General features: G+C 35.4%; 1 protein-coding gene across 2 annotated transcripts in view; it reads right to left on the reverse strand.

Annotated features, from left to right (window-relative positions):
* The window catches only part of LOC139125932 (glycerol kinase-like), a 30888-nt gene extending 21306 nt beyond the window's left edge, over window positions 1-9582 (reverse strand). For both annotated transcript variants that reach the window (XM_070692009.1, XM_070692008.1), the window contains exon 1: window positions 9474-9582. In XM_070692009.1, the coding sequence (XP_070548110.1) occupies window positions 9474-9554 (81 nt within the window). In that variant the 5' untranslated portion in view covers window positions 9555-9582. The remainder of the gene's footprint in view (window positions 1-9473) is intronic.
* Window positions 9583-10841: the final 1259 nt, after the last annotated feature.

The following is a 10841-nucleotide window of genomic DNA, read 5'->3' on the forward strand; positions in this document are numbered from 1 at the left end:
CTATTAAAATATAAAAGTAGTCAACATTCTCTGTGGAATAAAAAAAACTAGACATTTGGGCACAAAGGCATTGCAGAGTTATAGCCTGTTAAAACTTCTGAAAAACTGACCAAATAAGAAGAAGTTGGGGAGTCCTTAGTGTATTAACTATGGTAGAGGTCCCCTAGCTTTTAATAAAATGTTTGAAAAGGGAAAGTCATTATTTGCTGTTTTTCAGGAAAGTTTGACAAGGCGGTGCTGGCATTCAGAGTGAGTGACTGCTATTGTAAATGCATCTTTAGATTCTTTGAGTGTCAAAGAGGTGTCAAAAGTGAGATTAACCAAAAAAACTGCTCTATGACTTCAAAAGAGGGGTGCAAATATGGCTTGTTTTCAACATTTTTGACAGAATAACAGTTTTCCTACATAATTCTATACCAATTTAATCCAACCTTTGAAATGAGATATGGACATGGAATTTTTACAGCCTATTAACAAGGTTACAGATAAGATTTGTACGGCACAATTTTCCTGTATTTGAAGTACTTTTTGAAAAATCACATTTTGAAATTTGAAAGAATTTTTAATAATGTTTTGATATATAAACCCATGTAAAATCATAAAAACAAATTTTATTTACAAATCCTGCCGTACAAATCTTACAATAAATAGTGTCAACATATTTATAACTAATTTGGTAATATTAATACTATCCAATTATTATTAAATTCAAATATGTGAAAAAAATATGAAAAATTAAATTTTAATATTTACTGGTGTCATATTTCAAAATCATGGCTGCAAATATACAATTTTTATATTCCTTGGAGAAAATATTGACTGAGGGAGTTATCCTGAAAATTTGAACTAAATATCTTGATTCTAACACTTGAAACTTGACATTAACTCTGAGAAAAGAATTGGTGCAAAAATAGCCTTTCCAACCACCTTAAGTACTTGAATGATAAGGGAATTTACACTCCATTTCAGTCTGGTTTCAGAGTCATGAGATCTACTTCTGATAATATTTTTGTTTTGAGATCTGCTGTTGATAAGTATATTTATTCTTCGTATATGAACAAAGCTGATTGCAACTTAAGAAACAAGTATCTTTTTTGTTGTTTTATTGATCTTCATAAAGCATTTGATAAAGTTTGGAGACCAGGTTTGCTTTGGAAACTTAGGAATTATGGTATCAATGGTAATTTCTTTTCTGTGATTAAGTCTATGTATGAAAATGTTAACTATTGTGTTAAATCTAACAATAGCCTCACTGACATGTTTGAATCTAAAGTAGGAGTTAAACAGGGGTGTAATCTGAGCCCTACGTTATTTAACATTTACATAAATGACCTTCCAGGTACTTTTGGCTCCAGTGAGGACAGACCCATTACATTAGATTCATTGCACATCAACTGTCTTTCATATGCTGATGAGACTGCTGTTGATTTCAGAAACTCAAGAAGGTTTGCAAAGTTGTCTTGATAAATTACACTCTTATTGTTTGAAGTGGAAGCTTTCTATAAGTACAAAGAAGTCAAAAGTCATGGTTTTTAACAAAAGTAATCACTTACTGAAAGGTACATTACTTACCTATAATGGACTTGCCCTTGATGTTGTGAAAGAGTATTGTTATCTCGGTTTTGTTATAACTCCCAATGGCAAATTTAAAGCAAATTTTCACAATCTTAAGATGAAAGCTACTAAAGCTCTTTTTAGTCTTCGTAAAGGTATTTCTTATAATGGGAATTTTTCTGTGAAAGTTTCTTTAGATCTTTTTGATCATTTGATTGTTCCCATTCTTACCTATGGTTGTGAAATTTGGGGGAATGAAATTAATGATAAGAGTAATTTCTTAAATGATGTTAGCTTTTCTTTCTACAGATATTTACTGGGAGTTTCAAAACATGCTCCCCAGGCAGGTATTATAGGTGAACTTGGTAGATATCCTATCAAAATTGCCATAGTCAAACGCATGTTAAAATATTGGCATAAGTTAGTTTTCAGTGATGACATTCTGTTACGTTCAGCGTATCTTTCTGCAAGATATCATTCAAAGTGGTTTGAGTTCATTCAAAACATACTAGATACTTATAGCGAGGGTAATATTTGGTCAGCTGTGTGTAACATTAATGCCACTATTAAAATTGTACAGAATAACTTATGCAAGCATTATCAAGTTTCTTGGTACAGTGATTTACACAATGATAATAAGTCTCATGGGAAGGGAAATAATAAGCTCAGAACGTACAGAGAATTTAAAACTAAGTTTGGTTTAGAGAATTACTTACTGGATATTAAGAACTTACGCTGTAGAAAATTGGTCACAAAACTTCGTATTTCTGATCACTGTTTACAAATCGAGTTGGGCAGAAGGTCAAACCAAGAATTCCACCTGAATCCAGATTTTGTAAGTTTTGTAAGTCTTCCGTCGAGGATGAATTTCACTATTTAATGAAGTGTCAAAAATATAATAGTGATAGAGAAGTTCTCTTTTCTGCAATGAAGTTGTATTATCCTATATTTGATAGTTTAAATGAAAGAGATAAGTTTTTGTACATTTTAACTTCAGATGATACGCTGTCTCTCATGAAATATATTACAAACACTATGTTTCCCCCAGCAGCTGCAGGTAAAGACATAGACAACAATGTTTTATGCAATGTTTAGTTTTGTTCTTGCTATACTGCACTTTCCGAAGTGTGTTGTTATGCAATAAAGTGATAAAAAGTGATAAAGTTAATAGAGCGTGCGCATTACAGGAAACCCCCAAGTTCTACAGAAAAGACTGCCCAGCTCACTTCAGATACTGATTCCTACCGTACGCATTTTGAATACATTTTACGCAAATAAAAACTCAGTTGCGTAAAATCGTACGCAAGTTTTGAAATTGTAACGGAAACGCTGAGATATTATGCAACATTACTCAGTATGTACAGGAGGTATAGCTGTAATCTTGATGGCCACCTCTTAGACTAAATTGAAGATCACTAAATGGAAACGTGATGGTTGGCAAAAAACAGTGTCATCTGTTATGTTAATTCATACATGTGCAGAACAAATTATTGAAATCTTACAAAGTGAAGGAGATATATGTAAATTAATCCTCTTTCTACCAGACTTCAAGACAAACCATAGAAATAAATACCACTTGGGAGAAAGAGGATTATTTCAATTTTATTCTTGAACTCTTTCAGAATTATGAATAATATTGTGTTCATGGTTAATTCTACAAAAAAGTACCGGTAAACATATCATAGATACAGACTAACTAACAACATAGTACATGTATATTGATTCTGTGGTACAGGATGAATGCTTCTATCAAATACTGTCACTTGGTGATTAAGGTAGAACGCACCTCGGGGACAGATATTCAGACTCTCAAACTTTTACAATTCTTTTCTGATATACCACTTGTGGGGGTTCATTTTAAAGCTCTTGGTGAAAGAAAACTTTACACCGGCTTAGTTTTTCGAAATTCGAAAATTTTTATTTTTCTCCACAGAGTTAACACAGGGGATGGCGGCCATTTTGAATTTCTAATATCGGTAATTTGTTTCTCTAGTACCAAAATTTGCATGGTGACCCCCTGATTTTTATTCTTGTTTTTGAAAGAGTATGGCTGAAAGATTCATTGCAGAAAGTTTGAGAAAAAGTTTAAGTCTTTCACTTTCGAGGCGCATACTACCTTAAAGCAAAGGAATATTTCGTGAAAAACACAAACACATATATTCCAAAATGCACATGATGTTGTATGGTGGGGCAATCATGATATCAGATCTGTCACAGCCAAATGAATCCCTTATGCAATTAAACACTCACTTCGTCATTTCAATTCATACTCACTAATCTAATTATTTTCACTTCCATACAAATTGCAAAATGTATAACTGTGGTGACTTTATTGTCCCAGTAATGGATAATATTGACTGATCTACGGTGATTAACACACTCACCAACCCTTTCACTACCAACCTCTCACTATCCAATGTCAGTGTAATTCTTTCTGTTGTCTTGGTCAAAGTTGGACCTCTTTACTTGTAAATGGGGGTGAAACCATTATATTTATTCAGTGTACCCGCAGTGCTTCAATATCACCAGTCATTAATGTTTTTACTCAGTTACCATCTTGCTTTTATGAAAATCAAAAATACATATTTTTTCCAACAGCTGAGTCAGAGTGTAGCTGTACTCTTGTCTCTGCCTTGACATTTCTTAAAACTGTTTACCCAAGAAAGTTAAAGTTGAAAAAAGACCTAATTATTTTACCAGTGGTGGAATATTGACAAATTGAATGGTGGGCTTCTGTGAATATCATGTATTGCTATTAAAATTCATGGTACTGTAGTTTTCTCCTTGATCATAACTTTTGTGCAGTTCTATATCATGGAAACAATAATTTTAAAGCTTCCTTTACCAAAGCACAAATAAATGTTTAAAACTTCAGTTTTCAAGGTGCAATACTACGATAAAGTGCTCTTTCACATCACTTGAAAAGCAAACTCCTTGTATGGTGTTTCTTGTACAAAATAATAATGAGTTCATATGTAATGTGAAACATAAAGTTAATGATTTACACCAGGTTGTTTCAGTACACCAATACGCTGAACAAATTAATGATTTTAGTCTTTTTTTACCACAATAAATATCAGCTGGAAAATTCTATAAATGCTTTCTCCTGAAGGGGGATTCCTGGTACTGCTTACGCTACTACTTTGAATATGAAATCTAATCACCCCTCCCATATTTTATCCTGCATCTCCAATATTTTGCAGTGGTTTGATCTTTGTGTACCATGGGTTTAAATCATTTTGACCTCTATTTACAGTTTGCCAAGGTACTGTGATCTGATTTGTGATTTCTCATTGTTTGCTGTCAACCTTGTTATCAGATTGGACATAAAAGCCCTATCACAGTTATCCAATGGTTACACACCCAGCTAACTCCCCCAAGGTTAATTCAACTCTGGTACGGTGCAGTGGTAGGGGTGTGCAAGTCATACGTTATGTATTTCTGAACTGTAGATTTCCATCTTAAACCTTTGGGTTCACCCATTGATAGTTGTGATGCTCAATGCAAAGTTGTCCAATTATTTCTTGTTGACATTGATTTTTTACATCTCTTTTTTTTCTCCTTTGAATATTTATCAATTTAATCACTCTGCTTAATAAAACAAAGCTGTAAACAGCCCTGCACTTTAAACCCACAACAGTGAAAACAGGGTCAACAAAGTAGCCTGTAGAATTACTGGATTGTAAATTATTTCATTGATAATCTGATACCGGTCCTGATGACCACAAACAGCAGATTGGATTCGCTCACCCCTTGAGGAGAAATTTGAGACAACAAGGTTATCCCTTTAGTCAAGCAGCTTGAATCAAACTCACTTACCCTGCAATTCACACGGTTTATATTTCTAGTTTCACTTGTACACGTCACCAACAAAGTCAAGAGCTGTATTCTGCTTTTCTGATGGTCATTGCAAAACAACAGTTTACGAATTTTGGTATCTGAATTCATGAGATTTTTCTATAGCTTTGACTCTTCACATTTCATTACAAATCATTGCATATGTAATGTGTTCAGACTTTGGTGATAGAAATTAGTTTGTTGGAAAAGAGTGCTTTTAATTTGCAAAAGTTCATACACTTCCAACATGTTCAAATGATTTTTATATATAATCCCATGGTATTTTTCTCTGTTTGACGTCATCGTATACGAGTGTTTTTCGCGAAGCCGTACAACTTCGAGCCGAAGGCGAGAAGTTGTGCGGCTCCGCGAAAAACACGAGTATACGATGACGTCAAACAGAGAAAAATACCATGGGATTATATATTTATCACATGAACAGTCTTCTTATTTTTCTTTTGACGTGAATGGATCAAAATTATCGTAACAAATTGCATGAATTTCGTCGCGATTTTAGTTTTACTTACGCGGATTACTTTCATTTAAAGAGTAAAGCGGCCCGTCACCCAGGAGATACTTTCATTCATAAATCCCATCAAGGTGAAATTTGCTACATGAAAATGGTGTCTCCACCAACCAGACGTACGGATTCTGTCACGTGAACCTGTCAATCATTGTCTCGCGCTGTACCGATGCCAAGGCAAGTCGGCAATCGGTACGTACGGTGGACATAATCGTGCTAGCGACGGATAGCCATAGTATTCAGAGTTATTCAGAATATTTACAAATAGATATATGAAGTAAATGAAACGACACGATCGAAACAGTAATTCTCATTCTCAGAAATTCCGTGGCTTTTCAAAATATCACACAAGTTTACGACCGTGGCAAGCGCGAAAGATTCCGTTCGATGACACACTGAGTGTACCGCATTGCATGTTTATGCCCACAACGCTGCCGTCACCGGTCTCTGCCATGCCGGTGTCAACTCGTAATCCCGATCTCCGTCGTCAATGTTTTTGTCTTAAGACTTTGATGTTTGCAGTGACATATATCTCACCCGTAGATACATCCTAATTTTACTCTACGGAAACTCTGTTTTGAGTGTTGTCTGAGTCAACTTTCGAAGTACATCGGATTCCACAGCGCTGCACTGCAGATACAGCTCAACAGCTGATGTCTTCGATAGCGCTACAGCCTTACGCCGCGCTACAGGTTTGATTCCGAGCAAGAATTTACGAATTTTTTGTATGATGAAGGAAATTTATCATTTTATTCGAATAACTTTATGCTTGTGCCTGAATGTCGCTTTCCCGAAGATTATGCTGTACTCATTTATTCAGTTGAACTACCGTTGAGGTGAGGATTTCAGGTTTATCGCCAACCGGGATCGCCAGGTACGACGTCCACATTGAGCCTTACGAGGCGACTATACTGGATCGGCGGTATCCCCATTCGATTCTCGGGAACAGCTATAGTTTTAGCGACTCAAAATTTCGCTGGACATGCCTTCTATGTTTCCATGTGTGGATCTATCGGGTCACCTTTTTGAAAAAGTGTCATGAGAGCACGGCATCGATCACGACAAATCGGTCTATGTTCACGTCGCGACCCGCATGAATGAACGGTACCATGCAAGAAAAAAGTTCCGGTTGATGACGTACAACAGGGGTAATTCGGATTTCTTATCCGTCCTGTTCTACGTCACACAGGTGGGAATTCGGGCCAGTTCATGTGATAATTGTCCGAATGCAAAAATAATTCCTATCCTGGAAAGAAAACTTCACAAAACATTTGAGTTTTTGTCTTGAATTTTCCAATATCATGATTAATTAATAAATGTGATCATGGGAATAGTAATAGAGCTTCCTTGATGTGAAAATATGCTATACTTATACCACAGTCCCTCCACCCATCAATATTTATGACCCAAAAAAACAAAATTTTACACATGTAGTAAATGTACAGCATCGTGCCTTGCAATATTTTTAGTGCCCACGGACACCGTCTGAGGGACTGATAGGTTTAATCATGTCCGTGCGTGTGTATGTGCATGCATGTATCCATTCACGCAGATATCTCAAAGATGCCCGGAGGGATTTCATTCAAATTTGGTATAAGGCTTACTCCTTATATCATACATATGCAAGTCAATTTGTTTTGCGATCTAATCCAATACGGTCGTGAGACAGCCATTTTATTGAAAAAGGAGGGACTGTGTCATTGAGGATGACTTTTGAAAAAGAGCTGTTTCTAGAGCGACTGCACTAAATTTCATTAAACTTTGTGAAGATGTTTGTTACACAGAGCTCTAATAGCACACAATGACATATGTCAGTATTGCATCAATTAATTGCTAATTTGCATATATGATTAATTTTTGTAATTAGGGTGATATGTCTAGGAATACTGCAGCAAATTTGATGAAACTTGGTACAGATCTTTAGCACATAGTCTCATATAAGTTTACGAAGACACTAAGCAGTATCATGCAAATTAAGTGATAATTTGCATATTTAATGAACTTTCCTAATAAGTGGGCTATCTCCAGAACCACTACATCAAATTTGATGAAACATGGTGCAGATGTTGATCTTCCAGTAGTGTTGTGGCCAGCAAAGATATGTAGAAGTATCATGTCAATTAACTACTGATTTGCATATTTAATGAATTTTTGTAATTAAGTTGATGACGAGAAATGGTTCATCAAATTTGATGAAACCTGGTACAGATGTTGATCTTTCAGTACTGTAATACTGTGCAAAGACATTAAGCAGTGTCATGTCAAATGATTACTAATTTGCATATAACTTTCATAATTAGTATGATATGTCTACAAGTGCTGTATCAAATTTGATGAAACATGGTACAGATGTTGATCTTCCAGTAGTTTTCGCAAGCAAAGATATGTGGAAGTATCATGTCAATTAACTGCTGATTTGCATATTTAATGAATTTTTGTAATTAAGCTGATATGACGAGAAATGGTTCATCAAATTTGATGGAACTTGGTACAGATATTGAGCTCACAATGCTTTAACATTGAATAAAAACACTTTGCAGTGTCATGATAATTAACATCTAATTTACATGTTTAATGAACTTTCCTAATTAGAGTGATATATCCAGAAACGCTTCATCCAATTAGATGAAACTTCATACAGATGTTGATCTCACAGTGTTGTAATACAATTCATTGACACATGAAATGTGGTACACAACCTGATAATCAGTAAGTGTTATAATAGAATGCAAAAATGTTTGGCAACATCCTGTCGATAAATTAATAATTGACTTATGTATAAAATGACCTTTTGTAATTAGGGTAGCAACCCCACATTAGTTTACGTTTTCACCACCATGGAACTCATTTTTAATCACAGACCAAATTAATTAATAGGACTCTATCCTCTCTAAGGACTTGTAATCAAAGTATCCATTAACAAGAGGGGACTGACACTGTGTTATCAACGATGATTTGATGGCCGAAAATCGATTTGATCATAGATGTACACAAGCTGGATTTAATATATAGTCTCTCCTTCTACCTCCATGATATAATTAATTTGGTATAACGAGTTTTCCTTAAACGCATTTGCTTGAGAAGCCTAGCCCTCTTGTCCATACCACCTGTCTCGTACGTTAATGTCTATACAAAGCCGGCGACAACGGCCTCGAAACGTCTGCATTCAACAGACAGTATTGACGTGACCTTGAGAGAGTGACACCGGCGTCTGATGTGAAAGAGAAAGTCGAGGTGTATGAATTGTGTGTGGATGATCCCGTATGTAGATCGTGGCGGCCGTGGTGGGATTGATGTTGATGCATTTAGAAAATCTGTCGGTAAACATTCCATTTGGACCAAATGCATCACTCGTACGATTACAAGTACTTTCAACTAATCAATCTTACCCCTGTACATACATCAACCTGACCATTTGATTTCAGTTACGCGTGCGCGTCCCGGCAATTTTCTCAGTTTCGTCGGATGATTTTATCAATTCACACCCAAACCAAAGTGTGTCAATTGAAAAAATCATCAGTGACAAATTGCATGCTGTCTGTGCATCTCCGGTACTTACCAGAAATCGTGTACTACTGGTGCCCTGGTCAACCGCTCCTACCAAAGGCCCCATTTCACGCTGCGGTACTTGGTTCGCCATGTTGTCCTTTGCTACTCGACCTTTGACCTGCGGATCATGGTTTTTGAAGTTGATTCCATTCACATACAGGGGAGGTAGGAAAGTGGCCAATACTTTTTACGTCGCCTACCGTACGAGGGCGCTCGACCAATGCCAAATTTCGAAATTACAAAAATTTCTATTGAAATAACCGAATATGACAAAACCAGCAGGATTACTGCTGCTGCACGTCAATCCTTGACAAATACTGAACTACAGAAAAAAGTTGCATTACTTTATAGATGTATGTACTTCATAAATTTCCAATTTTCCTACAATTATTATTAGACCAAAGTAAAGATTTGTTTCTTGTCCTTGACACTCAGTAAAAGTGATGCAATTTTTTCTTGTTTTTTTTTAAATTCCAAACTATGCTGGTTCTTCATCAACTCAGCTTAATAAGTGATTTAGTCATGATGTAATTGTATTGTCTTTTATCACTGGCTGCAAAACACTGAAGTTTTCATTTTAGCATTTTGAACATGCAAAACAAGCCTTCAAAAACTTTCACTTCTGTTGTATCCATTATATCTCATTAAAATGTCCTCATCAGTCTGTATCACAAGTTAAAGCTCCATAAGCTCTATCTTTTGGCTATTTTTTCAGAATTTTTGTTTTGTGGTTTCCCTACACTTTCTGCATTGAATCCCTAAACTGTAATTTAATGCCAAGTATTTAGCATATCAACACAACCTATATGAGTATAATCTCCATTGTTATTGTTGAAAATTGTATTCAAGTCCGGACTAGAATTTATTTGTAAACAATAAACAATGATCACTACACACATACAAGCTGTGTTGACAAAAAGAATACTCGAAATTTCAGCATGACAAACGGATTAGGGTCAGACACGATAGTTGATATACAGAAGCAGAATACTGAAAATCTTGCCACAAGTTACAGCATATGTCCCTTTAAGAACATAGGGATTGGGATCTTTACAAAAATTGAACTTTCATTTTTCAAGAAAGAGTTGATAACATGATTGCAGCCTCACTCGTGAATAAATCTTGGAAACAAAGTTAACCACAAGGTTTAAGTCTGTTCTATTAAGTTGAAATTTCATGAAGCAAAATCCTATGTCTCACCATATTGATTTACTAATACCAGTACATGTAATTGTAAAAATGACGTCAACAGAAAACATTTATCACCATCCTTGTATCTTTTTCTCATCTCTACTTTGTTTTTACCTCGTTTCATTTTATGATTGTTGGCCTTTAAAAAAAACAGAAACTTTGAAACTGCATTCAACAGACAGTATTG

The sequence above is a fragment of the Ptychodera flava genome (assembly GCF_041260155.1).
Source record: "Ptychodera flava strain L36383 chromosome 3 unlocalized genomic scaffold, AS_Pfla_20210202 Scaffold_26__1_contigs__length_13983176_pilon, whole genome shotgun sequence".
Taxonomy (NCBI): Eukaryota; Metazoa; Hemichordata; class Enteropneusta; family Ptychoderidae; genus Ptychodera; species Ptychodera flava.